The following is a 25,219-nucleotide window of genomic DNA, read 5'->3' as shown; positions in this document are numbered from 1 at the left end:
CACATTACACATTGACCGTTTTAATGATTTGCTTTTTCCCCCCCATTTAGCATGAGGGTTTTTTCCATTTCAATGCAGATAGATTTACCTCACTTTTTAAATAGTTTCATTGAGGTATAATTTATGTACCATAAAACTCACGCATTGTAAGTATACTTCACAGTTGACATCCATTGCATAATCACATATGATCAACCCCTTCCCTATCGATGGACATTTAGCTGGTTTCTAAATCTTCCACTCTTAAAGACAATGCTGCAGTGAGTGCTCTTCTACACAGACTTGTGGGCATTTGTGGAGGTGTAACTATAGAGGAAAAGCTGAGTCACAGTTTATAAACATTTAAAATCGTGATAGATATGCCAAAATAACCTGACGCAACTTAAATGTGTTTTGTGGACTGGTGGAAAACACACACACACATATCGTTGCCCGCTATGAGATTAAATGAAATTCCTGAATTTATTTGTCCAGGGAATTGGAGTTAGCAGTGTAGTGGTGATGCATGGCAGGAGCAGATGCAGCATTTCTCTGTGAGTTCCCCAGCTGCCCAGGATACTGGCTCACAGGGTAGGGTCCTTCCAGGACAGCCCCATTATTCTTGGGGCTTCCATCAGTATTCAGGAAGAACGTACACTAACAAGCCCTCATTAGCAAGTACTTACAGGTCCCCAGCGCCTCTTGGCTCTTAGGTCAAATTCTGCATCCTGGAAGCCTCATCCCTGCACCTCCCACCCCACCCCTAGGGCTCTTGGAGCAGCAACTCTGATATCTCTGCCTCTAGTGTCTGGTTCCCAGAAGGCTCAGTTAGTTCACTGAGGCTACCCTTGGTACCAGTTTAATGACTTCTTTAACCTGGGTGGTTCTGGAGCCGAGGATTGCAAATCCATTTCCCCACGCTTACCAAGTGGTTGTACAACTCGCTTTTCTACCAGTGTTTTAAGAGTACCTGTTTCCTAATATCCTCACCAAATGTTTTAACCTTTGCTAATCTGGGCAAAAATCAATACTAATTTGCATTTTCAAAATTGCTGTTATTAAGGTTGCATATGTGTTTATCAGCAATTTGTATTTCTTTCCATCAAACAGAATCCCCCATGGAACACACATACAGTGATAATGCCCCCTCGCTCCTACTGCCATCATTATCTTAGCAGATGACACCACAGCCCTGCTCCTGGGGGAAGCAGTGGTTTCAAGGAGGCCTGTGTTCAGAGAATTTAGCATATTTATTTGCTAGACAATTTAGGGTGGTGGGGGGAGGTTGTTGCTTTTTGTTTTTGTTATTTATTTCTCAGCCTTCGGCCAAACCTCCATGGAGCAGGATTAAAGCTGGCTAAACGTAGAACCTGGGCTTCATCTGGTTCAGAAGAAATTCAGTCTTTACCAAAAAATGTTCATGAGCACTTAGACCAGATTATCAGCTTCTTGTTTTTAAGGTCAGATATGGTTGCCGGGCGTGGTGGCTCACACCGGTAGTCCCAACACTTTGGGAGGCCAAGGTGGGTGGATCACTGGAGGTCAGGAGTTTGAGACCAGCCTGGCCAACATGGTGAAACCCCATCTCTACTAAAAATACAAAAATTAGCTGGGTGTGGTGGTGCATGCCTGTAATCCCAGCTACTCAGGAGGCTGAGGTAGGAGAATCAGTTGAACCCGGGAGGCGGAGGTTGCAGTGAGCCGAGATTGTGCCATTGCACTCCAGCCTGGGCGACAGAGCGAGACTCCGTCTCAAAAAATGAAATTAAAAAAATAGATAATTAAAAATCAGGTCAGATATGGTGAGGGAGTCTTTGCCGAGCCAGTTCATCCTGACTTCCAGTTATTTACGAGGAAGAAAGTTTTGGAGTAGTTGGCCTCTGACAGTCTTGCGTACAGCTTACATCATCCATAACCAAAGCAGTTTAGTCCTTCCTGTTGTAGGACTAATAACTTGCAAACTGCTTCTGGGAGAACCCATCACAGAAATTCATGAAACTTGTTGAATTGACAGTAAACACCTGGACAGGACTCAGTAAATATGGCTTAAAAGTGACAGACTGAATGAATTCCTTTGTTCAACAAATACTGTTTAGCTACCTGTTTGGAGCCAGGCTCCCTCTAAGTGCTAGGAATACAGAGGTAAACAGAGCAGAAGGTCCTGGTCTTACAGAGCTTACTTTCTAGTAGGGAGAAGACAGTAGTAAGAAAATGTAAGAATTTCTGAGATTAATGCTATGAAGAAAACCAAGCAGGGAAATGAGACTGAGGGATGGGACAAGGTGGGACAAGCACACCCGTGGTTGAGGGAGTCAGAGGAGGCTTCCTGAGCGCTGAGACAGGAACAAAAAGAAGCCAGCCACTTGGTGACCCGGGAGAAGAGTGTTCCAGACAGAAGGTGCCGCATAAGCCAGAGGGGCAGGGGCAGGGTGGAACTTGTGGGTGCCGCATCAAGAGAAGCCCCATGTGAATATGTGGAGCCTAAGTCACATGGGACGTTGGCCAGAGAAGGAGCCTGCCGTTTCTTCTATCTGCCGTGGAAAGGCATGGGGGGGTTGTGTTTGTGTGTTTCAATTTTATGGAGGTATTGTTTACATGAAGTAAATTGCACAGATCTTAAATGTGAAGTTGGACTTTTGACAGATTTGTGTCATGGAAGTTTTGAGTGGAGGGTGACATAATTTTATTTATACTTTACAAAGACCCCACTGACAGCTGTGTGGAGGATGGGTGGATGGGTTGGTGGATGGATGAATGAATGAGTGAGTGAGTGAATAATAATCCCATCTTATTTAATGAAACATAGTGAGGCTCTGAGGCTTCTGCTCTGAGCCTCTTTTGTGGAAAAGAGTGACAGAAGGTGGCATTGGAAGCTGTCCCTGCCACAGGGGGAGGCTAGATGGTGGGGCAGGAGGAGTGGGTTTGGAATCCAGGGTCGTGTGCTGGCTAACTCCCACTAAGATGGGAGGTGCCAGGGTTCTGCCGCAGGTGCTCCCACACAGATGAGGTGCTTGCTGACTGTCGTGAGCAGTCCGGCCTGGGTTCCGCTCCCCCACTGCACCGAGCCCCCAGCATCCTCTCTGCCCAGGGTGTGAGTCCTGTGGCCTTCTTGACGGGACAGGCCTGTGGATGTTCGTCCACGTGGTGTGATCCTTGAGGGTTGTTTAAAAAGGTCCCTCTTCAGAGATAGCTTTTCCGTCACCCTTTGTTTGGTACCTGAAATTCCAGCATGAAAATATCTTGGTTTTGAGCATATGAAACTATCATGAGTCACTATCCCATATGACAGGAGGTGGCGGTACTTGATTGAATTGCCTCCTAATGCAACGATGAAGGGAGCAGGATGTGGGGTAGGCAAGTGTGAAGGTTGCTGGGGAATTGGGCAAGATTCAGGACCTGCGGCACTCAGGTCCTGAGTGGGAAGCCTTGGGAGTGGTTGTGGGAGTGTCGAGAAGGTGCTGGAGGCTCCTCAGGCACCACCCGCCTTCCCCCAGACCTTCCAGTGAGAGGGGACACAATTACTTGGAGCACCTTAGCGACCCCTGACCTCAGCACTCTGCTGAGGTGGTCTCCCATCATCAGCTAAAAGCATGAGGTGTCCTGAGTCCTGCTCCCTGTCAATCCTGCCGTGTTTCCTGGGCACCTCCCAGGCGCCTGCCCTGCTGCTGGTGAGGCGGGAGGAGAAGACTCGCTTGACCAGCCTGAGGAGCACCTGCCACTCTTCCTCCCATGGGGCCACCCTGCCCGCGCAGCAGGACACCATGCATTCACTTCGCGTGGAGTCACTAGTGCCCTCACCCTGGGCAGAGGATGGCAGGCCTAGAACTTGAGAGTCTTGATGGCTTCGTGTTTCTCTCCTGTGGGCCCAGGTTGTCCCTGTTGCCACTCTCGTGTGCTCACCTCCCAGCACCAGCATTCAGCCTTTGGGCTGACAGAGGCCGACCAGCCTGGGGTAGCTTGATATCTCTTGGGTCCGTTCCCACGTGGGAAGCGCAGGCCAGATTTGGAACCACAACCGTGGTGATACAACAACCAGTGATCGTGGTTGTTTTCAGATGGTGACATTTTAGATGATTTTTCTCTTTCCCTGGTTTCCAAACTTACTGCAATGATTTATAATTTAAAAGAAAAAAAGAGGCCAGGTGTGGTGGCCCACACCTGTAATCCCAGCACTTTGGGAGGCCAAGGCAGGTGGATCACCTGAGGTCAGGAGTTCAGGACCAGCCTGGCCAACATGGTGAAACCCCGTCTCTACAAAAATTAACTGGGCATGATGTAATCCCAGCTACTCCGGAGGCTGAAGCCAGATGTGTGCTTTCTTGTTTCCTGCAGGTGGACTTCGTGCTTAAAGATTTACTCTTCCTCCAGCAGTTCCTCTAGCTGCTGCTTCTTGCTAGCATGTGCATGGTGCTTGCCAAGTACAAAGCATGGCTGTAATACTCTAAGTATATTGTTTTATTAATACTCCTGTGAGCTGTGTACTATAATTTCTTCCATCTTATAGAGTCCAGTTGAAGCCCAGAGATGTTAAGCAAGTCTCCCTGGTCCCACAGTCGGCTCTAAAGCCAGGTTTTGAACCCAGAGCTCATACTCGCAAACACTAAGCTCTGCCACCTTTGACTTGTGATGGGACACCAGTATGTTCTGCTTTGTTTGTTCAGTTTAGTAGTTAAGTGCCTACTTCATTCCAGGTACTGGCCTGGGTGCCAAGAGTATAAATATGAATAAGATAAGGTCTCTGTATCCCTCCTTAACTAATTGTCTAGTGGGAGACAGGCAGATGCTTAGTATTGCATATGAAGTGTTGTCCAGAGATGTGCATAAGAGACTTTGGGGACCCAGGAGAAGGGAGGGCACTTGGTTCAATTGCAGGGAGCTAAGCAAGATGTCTTAGAGCAGTGGGAACGATCTGGAAGAATGCCTAAGAACTATCCAAGAGAAGAAATGGAGGACCCCTCCCACGCCAAGGGGACAGTATGAGTGACAGCCCTAAGGTGGGAGATGCCAGGCCATCAGGGCCCTTTTTTGCCAACTTACAAAGCCTGTATTATGTCCTCTGATGTTGGGGATGTGGGGCTGGCACTGGAGGGTTTTAGGCCAGGAGCAGCATGCTCAGTTCACTCTGGTCCAGTGTCGGGGTGGATTCAGGCGAGAGGACTGGAGTCAGGAGGACTTGCTAAGGCAAAGGGATGGCCTTGATTCTGGGAGTTTTTTGAGCACCAGACCAGCGCCTTTTCTCCCAACTTGAGGGATCAGTTGGATGATTTTCTCACTGGATGATTATAGTCAGTTTTGTATTCCCCTCAAGATGGCAGGGGAAATGTGGGCTTTGGATTCAGGTAGACTTAGATGCAACTCTTGGTGGTGCCATTTTGGCAATGGCAAACCCCATGACCTTATCTGTAAAATAGAGATGATACTTTGCCGGGTTGTCAGAAAGATTAGAAGCAATGATATAACGTTCCTGAGGTGTGGCCAGGTGCATTGGCTCACACCTGTAATCTCAGCACTTTGGGAGGCCAAGGCAGGCGGATCACTTATGGTCAGGAATTCGAGACCATCCTAGCCAACACAGTAAAACCTTGTCTACTAAAAATACAGGATTAGCCAGGCATGGTGGCGCGTGCCTGTAATCCCAGCTACTCGGGAGGCTGAGGCAGGAGAATCACGTGAACCCAGGAGGCAGAGGTTTCAGTGAGCTGAGATCTCGCCACTGCACTCCAGCCTGAGCGACAAGAGCAAAACACTGTCTCAAAAAATAAAATAATAAAATAATCAAGTTCCTGACGTGAGTACTCAATAGGTGGTGACAGCATGACAGCCACAACGGCAGCTGCTCTTCTCCCCACAGTGAACCCATGAAGTGGACAACTGAAGAAACGGACTCTGAAAAGTTAAGCGACTGGCTTAAAATCATAAAATTTTGGATAAAGCTGGAACTAGATTTCAAGCTATTCCTGACTTGACTGCCCTTAGTTCCCTGCCATAAGAATCACCTGGACCTCCATTTCTCCTTAAAAAGTGGCCTGACCTGGATTTAGAGTTCTGCTAGGGTAGAACTGAGTCACATGGCCACACCAGCAGCAGGGGAGGCTGGGAAATATAGTCTTTAAGTTGCCTGACCAAGGGGCTTCTCTTAGCAAGGAAGAATGAGAGAATGGATTTGGGAAGCAGCCAGCAGGCTACCTCAGTGACTTCTGGGGACTTTTTCCCTGGGCATCTCTGGGTTTTTAGCCCTACTACAGGGCATTGAGGAGGTTTGAGTGGGGCCTGGTTGTTGGGATGTTCGTTTATCACTTAGGGAAGGTGCAGAAACACTTCTGGGTTTTTCCTTGACTGCTGGTTCCCTCCAGCAGATAGATTTGCTCACCCCTCAGGACAGTTTCTGCCGTTTGGAGCATTGGAGACCTGGTCAAGAATTGTGGAGAGGGGGCCTGGGCTCCATAGGACCAGCCAGGCATGGCTTGAGGTCACTGGCCTGACCAGTGCTGGTTAGAGAAAGGCTTGGCCTGGGTGACTTGGCTTTCTTTGCGGCTCCTCTGCTAACTGCTGGGGTGATTCTGGACAAGTCAATTCCCCTACCATTTTCCACACCCTACCCTGGAGGGGGTTGGACACTCAAGGACCCTTCTGGCTCTGAATGGGAGCCACACTGCCTAGTTTATGAGCTGATATTCAGCTGGAGGTGGCGCTGCTTGCCACTTGCCCAGGGGAAGAGTCCGCTGCCTCAGCACTCGCCTGTGTTGCAGGAGGCACTGGCCCGTGTGACAGCTTGAGAAATGAGGCCATCAGGGAGTGGTCCTGTTCAGCAACATGCCATGGGGCAGAGGGCTCCAAAACTATGGGTGTGTTTCTGCCTCTGGGTCATTGGAAGGTGGGAGTATTTTTCCCCAGGGATGAACAAGAAAGCATACAGGCTTATGGCGTATGAGCTCATGGCTTCCAGAGCACCCCATTCCTGAGAGTTGGGAAACCTGCTCATGCACTGAGGTCCAACGTCTCACACAAGGACCAGCGGTTTTGTGTCCCAGGACTTCCTGCTGTCTGTGAGGGAGAGTGATCCAAAGCATCTTACATTTCTACTTTTGGAAAGTCATAAGCTAAAATGGCCACTGGGAGGCCTGTGATGATCCTCCTGCTTTAAGGTTACACTGTAGATGTAACAATACAAATATTTAACTGAATTGCCTCGGTGGATTTTCATGGCAAAGAGCAGCTTTGTGCCAAGAGCCCTGCCAGGTTCATGAGCCTCTTCCTGTTCTGTATCCTCAGCAGGGGGTGATTTTCCACCCATGTTTTGCTGGTCTGAAAAATGCCATCTGGTAAGAGGGATGCAAGGGACTGTACCACCGGTAGCCAGGGCTGCAGCCGGGAGACCCCGGCTTCCCTGTCTTTATGCAGCCACACGCCTTTCCCTGCACCTGACAGGAGCCCACCACATTCCCCCTATCTCTGCATCTCTTGGGCTGCACCTCCCTTAAATTGAGTGTTTAATCTCAAGACAGTTGTGCTTTTTGACTCAGTTTCTAAATAGGGCTGCAGCTGCTACCTGGAAATTATATCCCTTCCAACGCCTGTGTTTTTTGACTTGTTACTCTACCACTCTGTGACATCAAGTGTAAAATTCCAACTTCCTTCTGCCAGTCAGTGGGTCCACGTGGAGCGCCAGCCCAGACTGGGCTCTGAGGAGGACAGTCGAGCTGGGTGCCTGGTCCCCGCCCTCCACATGCCGAGTGAGAGTGGCGTGTGGAAAACCAAACAACATAGCGTTAAGTGAGCAGTCGGTGACCTGGGTGCTGTGTGAAGTAGACAGGTAGAGTTGAGTCATCCATAATTGCTGTCCTATTGTGTGGCACCAGTAGCACTGCCCAAACTTCTGGGAGAGTGAGCACCACACCCTGGTATCCTCAAGGGAGGGCGTGAGCATGGGGAAAAGGAGGGGCTCTGGGCTCATGTCCGAGAGGAGAGAGCAGGTGAGATCGGGTGGGACTGGGAGCCCTGCCAGGCCCCTCAAGGCGGTAGACGGTGGCAAGCCCCGCAGGTGCCCTGGCACCCAAGTGGCCTGATGGGTGCACGCTGCAGCCGTGCTGAGACAGCCTCTTCAGCGATCAAATTGTCAGAGTGAGAAGGTTTGCTAGTACACCATGCTGGCAAGAATGTGGGAACGGGTACTCGTGCTATTAGTGGGAGTGTTAGTTGGCACAGCCTCTGTGGAGAGCGGCGCCACAGAATAAGCTGCACATAGCTTTTGATGTAGCAAGTGTGCCTCTAGGAATCTGCCCCTCAGATACGGGCCCCCACAGGCAGAGGTAGCACATGGCAGGGACATTCGCGGCAGCAGCTCATAGAGTAAATGAGATGGCACAGCCACACTGTGGGATGCCATGTAGCCTCTAATGAAAGAAAATGGAGCCATGTGTACATTAGGTGAGAGCAGGAAGGTTAGACAGCATGTAAAGCATGTGACGGTTTGTGTCCCCCCCCCCCCGCCCCTACACACACACACACAGATCTGTGCATCTGTGTGGTTGTCCAGCATGTCTTTGAAAGGATATGTAAGGTCTTGGGGACAGTAGTTGGCCCTGAGAAGGGAAACAGAGGGACTGGGATGTCAGCCAGAAGGGAGACTTTTCACTGAATATATTTTGTACTGATAATGGTTTGGCTTTGTGTCCCCACCCAAATCTCACCTTGAATTGTACTCCCATAATTCCCACATTGGGGTGGGGGGACCTGATAGGAGACAATTTGAATCATGGGGGCAGTTTCCCCCACATTGTTCTTGTGGTAGTGAATAAGTCTCATGAGATCTGATGGGTTTATCAGGGGTTTCTGCTTTTGCATTTTCCTCATGTTTTCTTGCTGCCGCCATATAAAAAGTGCCTTTTGCCTCCCACCATGATTCTGAGGCCTCCCCAGCCATGTGGAACTATAAGTCCAATTAAACCTCTTTTTCTTCCCAGTCTTGGATGCGTCTTTATCATATTGTAAATTGGTACCAGTAGAGTGGGGCATTGCTGAAAAGATACCCAAAAATGTGGAAGCAACTTTGAAACTGGGTGTCACGCAGAAGTTGGAACAGTTTGGAGGGTGCAGAAGAAAGGAAAATGTGGGAAAGTTTGGAACTCTCTAGAGACTTGTTGAATGGCAGTCGGGCACCGTGGCTCACGCTTGTAATCCCAGCACTTTGGGAGGCCAAGGCGGGTGGATCACAAGGTCAGGAGTTCAAGACCAGCCTGGCCAAGATAGTGAAACCCCATCTCTACTAAAAATACAAAAATTCGCTGGGCATGGTGGTGGGCGCCTGTAGTCCCAGCTACTCAGGAGGCTGAGGCAAGAGAATTGCTTGAACCCGGGAGGCAGAGGTTGCAGTGAGCCGAGATCACGCCACTACACTCCAGCCTAGGTGACAGAGCAAGACTCCATCTCAAAAAAAAAAAAAAGAGAGAGAAACTTGTTGAGTGCCTTTGCCCAAAATGCTGATAGTGATGTAGACAAGGTCCAGGCTGAGGTGGTCTCAGATGGAGATGAGGAACTTGTTGGGAACTGGAGCAAAGGTGATTCTTGTTATGTTTTAGCAAAGAGACTGGTGGCACTTTGCCCCTGCCCTAGAGATCTGTGGAACTTTGAACTTGAGAGACATGATTTAGGGTATCTGGAGGAAGAAATTTCTAAGCAGCAAGGCATTCAAGAGGTGACTTGGGTGCTGTTAAAGGCATTCAGTCTTGTAAGGGAAACAGAGCATAATCAAAGTTTGGAAAATTTGCAGCCTGACAGTGTGATAGAAAAGAAAAACCCATTTTCTGAGAAATAAAAGCTGGCTGCAGAAATTTGCATAAGTAACAAGGAGCCAAATTTAATCCCCAAGATCATGGGGAAAATGTCTCCAGGGCATGTCAGAGGTCTTCACAGCAGCACCTCCCATCACAGGCCTAGGAGAAAATGGTTTCGTGGGTCAGGTTCCTGTGCTATATGCAGCCTAGGAACTTGGTGCCCTGCATCCCAGCCGCTCCAGCCATGGCTGAAAGGGGTCAATGTAGAGCTCAGGCTGTGGCTTCAGAGGGTGCAGGCTCCAAACTTTGGCAGCTTCCACATAATGTTGAGCCTGCGAGTGCACAGAAGTCAAGAATTGGAGTTTGGGAACCTCCGCCTAGATTTCAGAACATGTATGGAAATATCTGGATGCCCAGGCAGAAGTTTGCTGCAGGGGTGGGGCTCTGATGGAGAATCTCTGCTAGGGCAATGTGGAAGGGAGATGTGAGGTCGGAGCCCCCACACGGAGTCCCCACTGGGGTACCGCCTAGTGGAGCTGTGAGAAGAGGGCCACTGTCCTCTAGACCCCAGAATGGTAGATCCACCAACAGCTTGCGTTGTTAGCCTGGAAAACCTGCAGACACTCAACGCCAGCGCATCAAAGCAGCCGGGAGGGAGGCTGTACCCTGCAAAGCCACAGGGGTGGAGCTGCCCAAGACTGTGGGAACCTACCTCTTGAATCAGCATGACCTGGATGTGAGACCTAGAATCAAAGGAGATCATTTTGGAGCTTTAAAATTTGACTGCCCAGCTGGATTTCGGACTTGCATGGGCCCTGTAACCACTTTGTTTTGGCCAATTTCTCCCATTTGGAGTGGCTGTATTTACCCAATACCTGTACTCCTGTTGTATCTAGGAAGTAACTAGCTTGCTTTTGATTTTACAGGCTCATAGGTGGAAGCAACTTACCTTGTCTCAGATGAGACTTTGGACTGTGGACTTTTAGGTTAATGTTGAAATGAGTTAAGACTTTGGGGGACTGTTAAGATGGCATAATTGATTTTGAAATGTGAGGACATGAGATTTGAAGGGCCAGTGGCAGAATGATGTGGTTTGGCTCTGTGTCCCCACCCAAATCTCACCTTGAATTGTACTCCCATAATTCCCACATGTTGCGGGAGGGACCTGGTGGGAGATAATTTGAATCATGGGGGTGGTTTCCCCCATACTGTTCCTGTGGTAGTGAATAAGTCTCACAAGATCTGATGATTTTATCAGAGGTTTCCACTTTTTCATCTTCCTCATTTTCTCTTGCCACCACCATGTAAGAAGTGCCTTTTGCCTCCCGCCATGATTCTGAGGCCTCCCCAGCCATGTGGAACTGTAAGTCCAATTAAACCTCTTTTTCTTCCCAGTCTCGGGTATGTCTTTATCAGCAGCGGACTAATACATGTACTCTGAATTTCAATGAAAGAAAAAGAGAAAAGAATCTTTATTAGTTTGCTAGAGATGCCATAACAAATAATCACAAACTTCTTGGCCTAAAACAGCAGAAATGTATTCTCACTGTTCTGAGGCCCCAAGTCCAGAGTCAAGGTGTGGGCAGCGGCCACACTCCCTCCAGCAGCTCTGGGAGAGGACCCTTTTTTGCCTCTTTCAGCTTCTGGTGGCTCCAGGATTCCTTGGCGTGTGGCTGCATAACTCCACTCTCTGCTTCCATCTTCACAGGTCCTTCTCTTCCCCCTCTGTCTCTATTCCTCCATCTCTCCTCCATCTCTCATAAGGATACTTGTAACTGGATTTAGAGCCCACCAGATTAGTCCAGAATGATCTCATCTCATGATCTTTAATTACATCTGCCAAGACCTTTTCTCCAAATAAGGCTGCATTTGCAGGTATCGGGGGTTGTGGGACATACCATGTAGGGCACCACCATTCAGCCATTATCATTGCCAACTAGATTTTGAGGGGAAAACTCACCTATATGCTTCTTACACTTAAATATAAAATTGAAAGAAGAGAGATTGAAAAAAATACCATACAACACTACTAAAATAATATACTCTTTGAATTTTATATACTCTCCATATATTCACCTTTTCCAAAAGATGTACTTTGATTCTAAGATGAGGCAAGTTTTTAGGCAAGTTAGATGGTACACAGCATAACTAGACTGAAAGCCCCTTGAGGGCAAGGACCATGTCTGTATTGTCCATTACTGTATCCCCAGCACAGAGTAAGTGCTCAGTGCTGGTGGAGTGGATGGGTGGGTGGATAGGAAAGGCAGTTGAAGAGATCGGAGCAGGGAAGCCTGTTAGGAGGCAGTCTCATCAGCACAGGAAAGCAGTCCTGAGGGGCTGGGTTAGCTTGCCAGTAGAAATGGGGAAAGGGGCATATGCAGAAGACTCTTCAGTTACAACTTGGCAGGGGAGATTGACAGCTGAGTGGGAAGGAGGGAGGAGAGTAAGGAGCCCCAGGGTGAGGACACTTCCATTCTACGCAGAAATGGCAGAGCTGGGCAGGACTAGCAGAGTGGGCAGGAGACAACTTGGCTATGAGGGACCCAGCAGACTGGGCCAGCCTGCAGTTGGAGCATCACTGGGAGGCCAGGGCTGGAGGTAGAGGCTGGCAAGCCCTCGGCATAGGAGCCCTGAGAGGGGAACTTCGCCCCAGGAGTCAAGAGGAAGAAGGGGAGGCTGTGGAGGGAGGACAGAACCACAGGAGATAGAGGAGAACATTCAGAGCGTTGAGAGGATGGCAGGGAGGTGAGCAGGGTTGGAGAATCATAGAAGCCTCCTAGGATTGGGCCCCTTTGCTGCCTGGAGGGCCAAAGGAGGGATTGGTATGGAGGGTTGCAACCGACAGACCCAAGGTCTCACGCTTCACAGAAACCAGGACAGGGATGGCTCAGCCCCGGGAGTGGGGAAAACGGACACACAGAGGAAAGGGAAGACAGGGTGCAGGGTGGGGACTCCACAGTGAGGCATGCTCTCCTGAGCACATGTTCATTACTGACATTTCCATCTGTCTTCTCATTTAATCCTGGAGACAACATGCCTAGCTGGTCATAGCAGCCCCCCACCTTCCTCTTTTTTGTGATATACAAAAGTCACGTAGCTAGATAGTAGCAGAGACAGGATTCAAAGCCACATCTGTCTGACTGTGCCCAGGCTGTTGACCACTCCTCCTTTTCAGGGCTGATGAGACCCATGCCTGTCTTCAGGACACCTGTACACAAAAGGCCTCGAGTCTGCTTAGGAGCCTGCTGTGGCTTGGGGACAATTGGTGCATCTCATCACAGAAGCAACGGAATGGGACCTGTGTGCAGAGGCAGTGCCGCTGAGTGCTGCAGGCCTCAGTCTCCACCTCCCCCTTCTCCCCTCTCTCTGTTCAGTAGGGCTCTTTCAGGAATCACTCCATCAGCCTTGGCTTCCAGCTCTGTGTTCGGGAACCTGACCTGCACTTGAGGTGTGGCTGCTACCCTCCATCAGCCTCCGCCTCAGGGGTGTGTGGGGATGAGGATGTGTTAGAAAGGGTGGCTTATGCTTTCCTGGCTCTGGCTCCATCTGAGCAAGTCCCCTCCATCCTGCAGAGCACCACTAATGAAGAAAGGTCTGTGGTCCTAGGACCCTGCCTGAGCCACTCTGAGCATGGTGTGGCTTCTGCAGGAGCAGCTGCCAGGCCCACGCAGGGCGCAACTGTTTCCGTGGGACAGGGTGCCTGGCTTACTGTCTGTGAGGTACACAGAGACCCCTCCTTGTTTGTTGCCTGGAGATAAGTACCCCCGCCACCACATGGAACAGTGTAAACTCCCACCTCCTGAGTCAGCCCCAGCCATCCTTTCTTCCACACCCCACGTCCACTGTCAGCAGAGCCTTCAGCTCAACATTTAAGACCCAACCGGAATCTGACCTCTTCTCCCCTCTCCTATTGCCCCGGTCAGTGCCAGCATGTGGTCCTAGTTACTGCGGGGGGTGAATGGGAGTGGGTGGTTGTCTCTAGTGGGCTCCCTGCTGCCACACCATCCCTGTGGGCTGCTCTCAGCACAGCAGCTGGAGGGAGCCTGTTGGGCTGTGGCTACAGCTGCCTGGCCACCACACACAGGCCCACGTGGAGCTCTTAGCCTGGGTTCTGGGTGGAGGTCCAGCTGCCTCTCCCGCACGCCCTGCTGTTCTGCCTGCTGTCCTCCAGCCCTCTGCCTGGACGGCTCTTCCCGAGACCCTCGTGACTTGGCCTGCACCTTCCTCGGGCGTGGGCTCTCCTTCATACCTCCTCACTGACAGTTCAGACCCCACATGCCAGCCCTCTTCTCTCTTCACCTGCCTCTGTGTTTACCTCCATGCTTGGCACTGTCTGCCATGCTCCATATGTTATTCCTCTCCCTACTAGGATGTGATGAAGGCAAGGGTTTTGTGCATTTCATCTCCTGCTGAATGGGGCTTGTCACACAGCAGGCCCCTCAATAACATATGATGGTAGATGAATGAATTTTTCTGTTGTTTTTTTTTTACCCCCTTTACCAAATTTGACTGGGAGAAGCTCTCTTAGTATTTCCTCTTCCTTAAAAAAAAAAAAAAAAAAGAATCTGGACTGTTCTAGGGAAAGGGGATAGGAGGTGGAGAGGAAGGAGGCAGGAGCCCCACACTTCTGCTCTGATTCAGAAGAATTTGATTCCATTCTGAACTTGATCAAAGGTGCTCCTATATGTGGCTGTCGCAGGGCACCCACAGGCACGGGCACACCATTCTCCTCCATTCCTTGTCTGAAGCCCAGCTGTAGGTCACACTGATTCTCCCACATCCCACTTTGCTACATTGGCTCAAATCTCTGAGATAGGTTTGTCTTTTCTTTTGTAAATTCTGAAATAAAAGCAATGTGAATTCCTTGATCCATAATTCCTTTAATCAAAAGTAGCCCTTGGATTTTTTTCTTTTTTTCTTTTTTTTTTTTTTTTTTTTGAATCAGGGTTTCACTTTGTTCCCCAGGGTAGAGTACAGTGGCACTCTTAAACTTAAATAATCCCTTCCCGCCTCAGTCTCCCAAGTAGCTGGGACTACGGGTACATACCATCATGCCCAGCAAAAAAAAAAAAAAAAATTTTTTTTTTTTTTTTTTTTTGGAGAAATGGGTCTTGCTTTGTTGCTCAGGCTGGTCTCAAACTCCTGGCCTCAAGCGATCTTCATGCCTTGGCCTCCCAAAGTGCTTGGATTACAGGTTTGAGCCATCACACCCAGCATAGCCTTTGTTAATAGTCACTTATGTATTCTTCTAGGAAAAAATAATACATAATACCAGCATAAATGTATATCCATTCAAAATGGACATGAACAGAATCATGGTAGGCATATTATTCTAGAATTTATTAATATAATTTGAAAATCTTCTATATTAGCCCATATAGATCTACCTCATTGTTTTTTATTTTATTTTATTTTATTTTATTTATTTATTTTTTTTGAGATGGAGTCTCACTCTTGTCGCCCAGGCTGGAGTGCAGTGGTGCAATCTTGGCTCACTGCAACCTCCACCTCCCAGGTTCAAGTGATTCTCCTGCCTCTGCCTCCCAAATAGCTGGGATTACAGGCACGCGCCACCACACCCAGCTAAGTTTTTTTGTATTTTTAGTAGAGATGGGGTTTTGCCTTGTTGACCAGGCTGGTCTTGAACTCCTGACCTCAGGTGATCTGCCCACCTCGGCCTCCCTAAGTGCTGGGATTATAGGTGTGAGCCACTGTGCCTGGCCTACCTTGTCGTTTTTAGCAACTGCTTAGTATTGTATTGAACGTATGTACTGTGTCATATGGACCTAACCCCATACCGACAGGCTTCAGTTTCAGCTACGACAGTATTGCAGTGAATATTCCTATACATCCTGACACACCTGCAATAATACTTGTATAGCATGGATCTGGCAGTGCATTCATTGCAGATTAAAGGAGTATGGGCATTTAAATTTTTGATAGATATTGCCAAGTTGACCTTTGTTTTTTGTTTCTTTAAATTTTTTTGAGACAGTCTTTCCCAGGCTGGAATGCAGTGATGCGATAGCTCACTGCAGCCTCAACCTCCTGGGCTCAACCAGTCCTCCCAACTCAGCCTCCCCGAGTAGCTAGGACCACAGCCATGCGTCAAGACACTTAGCTTATTTTGTTTGTTTTTTGTAAAGATGGAGTCTCACGGTGTTGCCCGGGCTGGTCTCAAACTCCTGGGCTCAAGCAATCCACTCCTTAAGTTTGGATTACAGGTGTGAGCCACTGCACCCAGCCCATGTTGACCTTTGAATGGTTACACTAGTTCATTCTTCTGGGATGTTTTTCCTCAAACTTTTTATTTCAAAAAATATTAAACTTACAGAAAAGCCTAAATAATAGTGTAATGAATAGCCAAATATCTTTCATCTAGGTTCACCAGGATTGTGATGCTACATGTTTTCGTTTGCTCAGGCTGCCATAACCAAATATCACAGACTGGGTGGCTTAAACAATAGACACTTATTTTCTTACAGTTTCTGGAAGCTGGAAGACCGCAATGAAGGTGTCAGCAGGTTGGATTTCCTCCAAGGCCTCTCTCCTTGGCTTGCAGATGACGATCTTCTCAGTGTTCTTGCATGGTCTTTTCTTGCTGCACTCACACATCTGTGTCCTAATCTCCTCCTCTTATAAGGATTCCAGTCATTGGATTAGGGCCCGCCAAAAAGCTCTCATTAAACCTTAATTACCCTTCAAAGGCCTGGTCTCCAAATAGTCTCGCTCTGAGGTGCTGTGGGTTTGGACTTCAACAGATGACTTTGGAGGTGGGGGCACAATTCAGCCTATAATAACACATTTGCTTCTCTTTCTATATATATATATATAAAATAATATAATTGTAAGATTTATTATATAATTTGTTGTATTATTTATAATTATAAAACCATTTATAATGTAATACATTTATTATACATAATTATAATGTATAATATATTCCCCCAAACCACTCAGAAGTAAATTGCAGCCACTCTGTTACTTCAGCATGCATCGCCTAGGAACAAGGACATGCCCCTCAGGATATATTTGATGTACTTTATTTTACAGTGATGGGGACAGATTCCCCTGAAGCAGAAGGAGAAATGAGCATGCAGTGGCTCTGGCCCTGACTGGGGGCATTCCCTCCAAACAGTTTTGTCCTGGCCTAGTTTTCTCGTGTCTCCTTCCTGAGTTCCAGCCCCCAAATGAGACCTGGCATGCTTAAGGGAAGGGGCCTCCTGCTTCCAAGAGCTGTTCAGGCAAGCAGAACCTCTTGGCCTCGACTCCATATTCTCTGGCGTTGTTGAGGTTTGGGATCTGTGATGTGTCAAAGAGATGACAGACCTCCTCACAACTTCACCTGCTCGTTGATCTCTCTCTCTCAACATGTCTCTCTAAACAGACTTGTAACTGCAATTCTTTGTATAGGCAGTCCTTGCCTGGCAAATGCAGACTGCCTGTGTTTATTCAGAGAGTGGGGTTTACTGTCTTGCCTACCATTTTCTCCTTCCCTGTCTCCCTTCTCCTCCTGCACCCTCGCTGGCAGCTCAGGACTCTGCCAGAAGTTGGTTCTTGCCCGCCACCAGGAGTAACAAGGCATTTTCTGTGGGCTTGCAACAGCGTCTGTTTCTTCCTTGGTACTTTTCTGTGGGAAAGTATCAGACAGGCAGCACTTTCAGTGTTTGTTTTAGTAGATAGAATCATTGTGGAAGTACTTGCCTAGCACCTCAATGGAGGATACGTAGCTTCAAAACTTTCCATTTCCTCTTGTTCAGGCCATCGTGTCTACAGACCCAAGGTTCAGACGTAAATTGGGCAAGTTCTTTGCTATCCAAGGCCAATCAGGTTGTTGCTGAATGAGTGCCCAGACATCCACTGTCTGCTCAATTAACAGAGCTTTGCTTTTCTTTTCTTTTCTTTCTTTTTTTTTTTTTTTTTTTTTTTGAGGTAGAGTCTTGCTCTGTTGCCCAGACAGGAGTGCAATGGTGCAGTCTTGGCTCACTGCAGCCTCAACCTCCTGGGCTCAAGTGATCCTCCCACCTCAGCTTCCGGAGTAGCTAGAACCAGAGGTGTGCGCCACCACACACGGCTACTTTTTAAAAAATATTTTGTAGAGACGTGGTCTCACTCTGTTACCCAGGCTGGTCTCGAACTCCCGGGCTCAAGCAATCCTCACGCCTCAGCTTCGCAAAGTGCTGGGATTACAGGCATGAGCCACCACACCTGGCCATAGAGCTGCCTTTCTAAAACTTAGTCCCAACGTGTCTTTGACTTTGCTTAGAACTCTTCCCTGGCTTTTCCTTTCCTGCAGGATTCATTCTAGTTTCCTTGGCCCAGCATTCAAGACCCTCCCTCATTTGGCCCCTGCTCAATTTGTCACCCTGTTACCTGCTGCTCCTCCAGGAGGTTCTCTTGTTACCTATTGTATTAAAGCCAAATTAAATGAGGCCAGACACATTCTGCCATGCTTTGTCCCTGTACCTGTTGGCTTGTGATATTTCCCAGAACGTATCTTTTCTCCCCTCCCTGATCCATTTGCCAAATTCTTACCCAACCTTCAGGGCTTGGCTTGACCGTCCCCCATCAGTAAAGTCTCTTCTTCGCTTGAAGATGGAAGATACACAAACACTTCGGTCCCCACTGCGGGGTTGGCCATCCTTCCCTTGTGCCATCATTCTGCGACAGACTTCACTCTTCTCTAGCACGTGTCACACCGTATGTGATATGTACGTGTCTAGCCCCCTGGTTGCAAGACAACTGGTTTTACCTTTGTATCCTTAGTGACTGGGTTGGAGTAGGCACTCAGTAAACGTTTGAGTTGATGATGGATTTGTCCTTGGATAGAGCACATCCTGAAGTTAGAAGCAGCTGCGTTCCACTTTGTCATTACCAATCCTTATCTGAGTGAGCCTTGTGTGTCACAAAGGGAAAAATACAGTTTTCCACATGCTATGAGGAGTCCTTCTCCCTAAGTGTCCAGTTCTAAAGAGTCCATACCAATCATCAGCAACACAGGACCTCAGTGACCTTCGCAGGGCTTACTGTATGTTGTTACATGTTAAAAGAGTGTGTGTATTACCTTGGTTATACACACAGTGAGTAGACTGATAACCCAGCTTGTTATGTGCATCTTGCTTTATGTAACTTCTTTGGAAAACTACTGATGTCTGCCTTTTCTTTCAGTCAAACGCTTCAGAGAACCAAAGCATGAAAGACGTCCGTGGAGGATATGGTATGTGTTTAGGTATTAGTTCATTCTGGAGTGCTTTTGACTATGTTGGGGGTCTTGGGGCTGGGGGTGGGGTATGGTGTTGGAGTGGGGAGGGCATGGAATGTGAGAAATGATACATAATATAATGTATGTGGAATCCCTGAATTAAATTAATCAGGAACTGTGTATATTATGAAAGCATTTTTGTTTCTCCAGGTAACTTTTGATCCTACCTTTATTTTAGAATCACTCTGCTTCCACTTCTAGAAGATGGAAGATACACAAATACATCAGTCCCCGATGCTGGCTCCTTCATCTATGTCTACCTGTTGTTAGATTTGGTTTAAATTCCTGGATTCTGTGTTCTGTATGTGCAAGCAAAAACTAACCTAAATTTGGAGATCAAACATAGCATATAAACGCTCCTCTCTCCAAACGAGTCTTTCTTGGTCCTAGCATAAAGGAAAACTATTTCTCTACTCAAAATACTTCTGACACCAAATATATGAGGGTTTTCTTCCCCCAGCATCAACCAGCTTTCCAACTCTGCAAATACCACTTGGGTGTCCCAAAATTTAATTCACTTCTGACACTTAACTACCTGGAGTTAGAACAGAATCCACAGGTTAAGGGCTCAGTCCCACAAACTGCCCCCTTCTTCATGCCAGTTGCAAGTAGTGGGGTCCTCAGGGTATCCACATTTCTGTCCAACTTTGCTATAAAGTCAGGGGTTCCCACAACCCCCGCTTCCCCACTAAGGTTCAGTAATTTGCTAGAACGGCTCATAAAACTCAGGGAAACATTTACTTACATTTACTGATGTATTATAAAGGACACAGATGAACGCTAGATGAAGAGGTGCATAGGGCGAGGTCCAGAAGTGTCCTGAGCACAGGAGTTGGGGTGTGCCCCCTTCCCAGCACGTGGATGTGTCCACCAGCCAGGAAGCGCTCCAAATCCCATTGTTTAGGGATTTTTATGGAGGGTTCATCATGTAGGCATGATTGATTGTTAACTCAGTCTCCAGCCCCTCCCTTCTCCCTGGAGGGTGGGGGATTAGGGCTGAAAGTTCTAAGTTTCTAATCATGACTTGGTCCTTTTGGTGACTAGCCCCATCCTGAAGCTATCTAGGAGCCCACTAAGACTTGATTCATTAGAGCAAAAGGCTCCTGTCTTCCGGGAAATTCCATGAGGTTTAGGTGCTCGTATCAGGACCAAGGCCAGAGACCAAATACTAGAACAAAAACTCCTCTTAGCACCTGTGTTACTCAGGAGATTACAAGTGTTTTAGGAGCTCTGTGTCAGAAACCAGGACAGAGACCAAATACGTATATTTCTTAAATAGACTTTGATATATACATCAAGCATATATTTATTTCACAGATTATGATCCTGCAGTCACAATTTTTCCTTCGTAAAATGGTGGTAAAGCTTCAGAAGTAGGTTCTAAAGACAAAACTCCAAAATAATACATCACTTGGAAGGATACAGTCAGCTCTTCAAGACAGCACTGTGTCCACAAGAAGCTGCCTGTTTTAGGCTGCCTTGGGCTTCTACATTTCCTAACAAAGTAGCCATTTTATCCTTCAGAGGAAACGTCAGTAATCACTGTGATAAAATTATTAAGCGTGTACTTGTTCTTAAACGTGTTGCTGGCGAATTTGATAATTCTTTTTATTTTCCCCCCGTTGATTTTTCTCAAACCCTGTTAACTTTAGAATGTGTGACTCCCACCTCAGGGCTGGGGCAGGACCTGGTGGAGACCTAGCTTTGGGGCTCTCTTGAGTCTTACATACGTTGTCCTTTGGTAACTCCTCCTTTCCAGTGAGTCTAGGGAATGATTTTCCAGCCACCGTCGCTGGGTTGGTCTGGATAATCTCTGCAGTCCTGAGACCCTGCCCAGCTGGGCGGCTGTGAGAGACAGCCATGACCAAGAGGTGCCTCGACCACAGAGGAGAGTGGCTACCTGGTGCTGGTGGTGGAGGACATACTGAAGGCACACGCTGTCTCCACCATGCTCCTGTCACACGGGTCGGGGTTAGCTCCTCTCAGAGATTAACACCCTTGTTTTTTCTTTTTTGAAATGCTTACCATCTAGTCCAGGGGCTGGCACACTACAGCCCGCAGGCCCGGTGTGTATGATTGGAATAGCTGTGTCTATGACTGCATCATTCTCTAGCAGCAGGGCTGAGGAATTGAGACAGAGATCGTATGGCGCACAAAACCTCAAATATTTATTCTTTGGTCCTTTACAGAAAAAATTTGCCTACCCTGATCTAGCCCATTGTTTAAATGGCAGCAGCTGAAATTTCTTTAGGGATCCAGCTGCAGTACTGGATTTGTGCACGTCTTGTTAATTTCACACATAATTTAGCTCATTGTGAGTGAAGTTGAATGGGAGCTCTTTAAAATAGAGGCACCTTGGGCTTCATCACAAAGCAGCGATTGAGCATTTTATTTTGAAGTAAGAAAAAAATTTAAAACATATTTTAAATATCAATCCTTGACCTTTTAGGGATTTCGAAGGCAGTGTTATTGAAGGCTTTGAAAGGTGGCTGAGATGCCAAGCCTGAGTTAGTGCTCAAGGCCCCAGGAAGAGATAACCAGTGATTGGAAGGTTGGGGTGGCTTTCTTCCTGTTTCAGTCTTCTCGTTTTCCTCAAATTGGATATTGCGCTCCTGTCAGGCTAATAAGCAGTGCTGGTTTATTTTGTACAGGTTTTTAGACACTTCCAAACAAGCCATAGGAATGCTGTTCATCCACTTTGCAAATGTATACCTAGCAGATCTCACTGAAGAGGACCCTTGTTCACTGTAAGTGTTCCCTATTTGAGTGCAAACATCAGCTGCCCCTCCATTGAAAATATAGGCTGGCCTTGCTTTCTGCTGCTTGTCCTGCTCCCTCTGGCTTGGGGAGAGGGTGCTCCCCTTTTCCTCTGTGCTCCTCTGAGAGACCATCCTGTACAAGCTGTCCTGGAGCTCACATACACAGCTATCAGTTGGCTTGTAGGGCTTTGCGTGGTGACACTTTCCCCATGCACTCGCTTTCTGTTCATCAATCCAAGTTCTGTCCTTTGATTTTCTAGTGTCCTTATGTCTCCCAGTTTCCAAGCCGCCCCTGGCAAGGAAGGATAATGCCCTACAGGAGTGTCTCTGCGCTGGAACCAGGACACACCAGGGCTTCTCTGTGGCGTCAGCCATTCAGGGTCAAAACTGTTGTTGACCCTCATTGACCTCTTCCACCTTATCATTGCAACGTGCCTTCCATGCAGCCCCCAGAGCAATCCGTCTGTGACCTCAATCCGGCCATGATATTCTGTCCTCCTTGCTGATGGCACCCACATAGTGCTTCTCTTAGCAGGTGGAGTGGCAGAGGAGGCTTGCCTACCTCATCCTGGCCCCATCTTCTGCCTCCCTTCGTCCTCATAGCAGCCTGCCATATATTAATGGAGACTTTGATCATCCCCATTTTACAGTGGTGGAACTGAGGCACAGAGAGGTTATATATACTGTAAGTTCACACCGCTCAGGAGTCATGGAGCCCAGCCAGTCTGGCTTCCAGGGCCCACATGATGCTTTGCTGTCTGTCAGAATCATCTGTGTTGAGGATGGAACATAGAACTTTCTCTCTTTATTCCCAAGGCATGGCACACAGTAGGCTTGTAAATGTTTGCTAAGTGAATGAATGAAAGTAAGGTCTGTATGTACATCACATGTCCTTGTTCTCGCAGGTGTGAGATGCTTTGGACACAAATTAAAGTATCTGAGAGCAGCATAGCCTCAGGCCAGAGGGAAATTGCCTTGCAAGCAGTTGCTGCTCCTGCCATCTCTGGTCTAAGAGTGACCCCTTGTGATTTTACAGAGGAAGGGCAGGCAGGAGAAATGCCCCCTCCCTCTTTGCACTGGTTTTCCTGCTGACCTACCCTAGCACAGACTGCGCCCTCTGGCATCAGAGTGCTGTGTGCACATCACCAAAGCTCCAGCCCAGGATAGGAGGCTGTGAGACTACACAAAATGTCTCAAGCCTCAGCAACTGGAAAGCTCACCACGCCTGGAGTGTGTGGTGTCCTGCAGCTTACCTGCAAGGATTTCAGAGCCACATGGTATCGCAGAGGGTCAGTACTGGACCCAGTGCCCTTGTCTCCCACTCTGTCTACCATGGAGAGCTGGAGCTTGTGGTCAGCAGTGCTCAGCTGGATCTGGGTACAAGGCCCTCAAGAGAGGGTGAGTGGAAAAGGGCCTTTCTTTGGTGAGAGAAAAAATTTTGTGTCGGATGGAAACAGACCGTACAAGAACACAGTTCATGTGGTATGCCCTTCAGAGCCTCCTCCTCTCAATCCCCCAGTTATCTTGCCTTTTCCCATGGGGAGTAAAGCTTGCTCTTTAAAGTGTAGGCCGGGCACGGTGGCTCAGGCCTGTAATCCCAACACTTTGGGAGGCCAGGGTGGGCATATCCCTTGAGGCCGGGAGTTCAAGATCAGCCTGGCCAACATGATGAAACCCTGTCTCTACTAAAAATACAAAAATTAGCTGTGTGTGGTGGTGGGTGCCTGTAATCCCAGCTACTTGGGAGGCTGAGACAGGAGAATCACTTGAACCCAGGAGGCGGAGGCTGCAGTGAGCTGAGATTGCACCGCTGCACTCCAGCATGGGCAATAGAGGGAGACTCCGTCTCAAAAAAAGAAAAAAACAGTGTAAAAATATTACTTATCCTTGACTGCAGATGGGGATGGGCAAAGGCCATGTTGCCCTGTCCTCTTTGTCTGCGAAACCCGAGAGGCTGTTTTCCTGAACCTCTCTGGTGCAGCAGCACTGTTCTGGGCCTCCTGGGCTGGACTGTCAGGGAGTGAGCAGAATTATTGCATAGGTGTTTCTGTCATCAGTTAAGTTCTGTTTCCTGTTGATTTCCCTGGCTGCTTCCAGGTACTCTGTCTTCCATTGAACCTTCGCCTGGCAGAAGCACTGGCAGGTTTTTGTTTTGTTTTGTTTTGTTTTGTTTTTTTGAGACAGAGTCTTGCTGTGTCACCCACGCTGGAGTGCAGTGGTGCGATCGCAGCTCACTGCAACCTCCACCTCCCGGGTTCAAGTGATTCCCCTGCCTCAGCCCCCCGAGTAGCTGGGACTACAGGTGCGCGCCACCACGCCCAGCTATTTTTTTTTGTATTTTCAGTAGAGACAGGTTTCACCGTGTTAGCCAGGGTGGTGTCTATCTCCTGACCTCGTGATCCACCCGTCTCGGCCTCCCAAAGTGCTGGGATTAGAGGCGTGAGCCACCGCGCGCAGCCAGCACTGGCAGTTTTAAAGTGTCTTTGTCCCTCACTCACCTCCCTCGGGTGGTCGCACTCCTGATGAGCTTCAGCACATGGTAGTGACAGCTACACTGGCACATGAGGGCTCCCCGCCCCCAGAATGGGCCCAAACAAATGCTGGGTCCATCCGCTTCCCTCAGGCCACCCTGCATCAGCCATGACCTCTGGCCCCGTGGCTTCTGCCGTGACCATGCATGTGCCCTGTCCTCACAGGTACCTCATCAACTTCCTCCTGGACGCCACTGTGGGCATGCTGCTCATCTACGTGGGGGTGCGCGCCGTCAGCGTCCTGGTGGAGTGGCAGCAGTGGGAGTCCCTGCGCTTCGGCGAATATGGTAATATGCTGTGGATGCTGGACAGGGCGTGAGGGAACTGCTGGAGGTCTCTGCTCCTTGCCCCTTGCGGCCCACCAGGCAAACAGATCCAGAAATGGCTGGGGAGCTGCCATTGTCTTCTCTGTGTGGTAGAGGGGGCTGTTCTGGGTTTGAGCACACCCTCCTGTGGGTGTGGGTGCCTGCTTTACCACCAAGGCCCTCACCTTATGGCAGGGAAGGTGGCAGGAGGCAGGAGACACTAGACACAGAGAGAGGGCTGAATGTCTGCTCCTTCTAATGGAAGACACCAGCAGTCCCACACACAGGCCCGCAGGGACTCTTCGTTCTGCCAAGCTTCCTGTAGAGCTCACATCACCTGCCTACCAGGTTAAAGAGATGGGGCAGCTCTCATTTTTTGAAGGTGTTCAATAACGAGGTGGCAAGCCCTGCCCCTCTTTCTGCTGCACATCTGTGCTTGTCCTGTTGCTAGGCCATTCCACACGGCTGGTACTGGAGGGCACCTTCCTCAGGCCCTCACTGCCCTCTGAGGTTTCAGGACAGAGTTAGGGGTAACATCAGCTCTCTCCCACCCTCACAGCTGGCCCCAGGTGTCTGCAGACAGAAGCTCCTCTTCCAGGTGGAGCAGTAT

At 48.6% G+C, this 25,219-nt stretch overlaps 1 protein-coding gene across 2 annotated transcripts in view; it reads left to right on the top strand.

Annotated features, from left to right (window-relative positions):
• The window catches only part of STIMATE (STIM activating enhancer), a 60,853-nt gene that overhangs the window by 23,184 nt on the left and 12,450 nt on the right, over positions 1–25,219 (top strand). For both annotated transcript variants that reach the window (XM_024928449.4, XM_024928450.4), the window contains 3 exons: positions 18,921–18,969; positions 21,666–21,761; positions 24,470–24,591. In XM_024928449.4, coding sequence (XP_024784217.2) covers positions 18,921–18,969; positions 21,666–21,761; positions 24,470–24,591 — 267 coding nt within the window. The remainder of the gene's footprint in view (positions 1–18,920; positions 18,970–21,665; positions 21,762–24,469; positions 24,592–25,219) is intronic.

This window comes from Pan paniscus, chromosome 2, assembly GCF_029289425.2.
Source record: "Pan paniscus chromosome 2, NHGRI_mPanPan1-v2.0_pri, whole genome shotgun sequence".
NCBI lineage: Eukaryota > Metazoa > Chordata > Mammalia > Primates > Hominidae > Pan > Pan paniscus.
The sequence above is the reverse complement of the archived record's forward strand: the minus strand, read 5'-3'. Positions and strand labels throughout refer to the sequence as shown.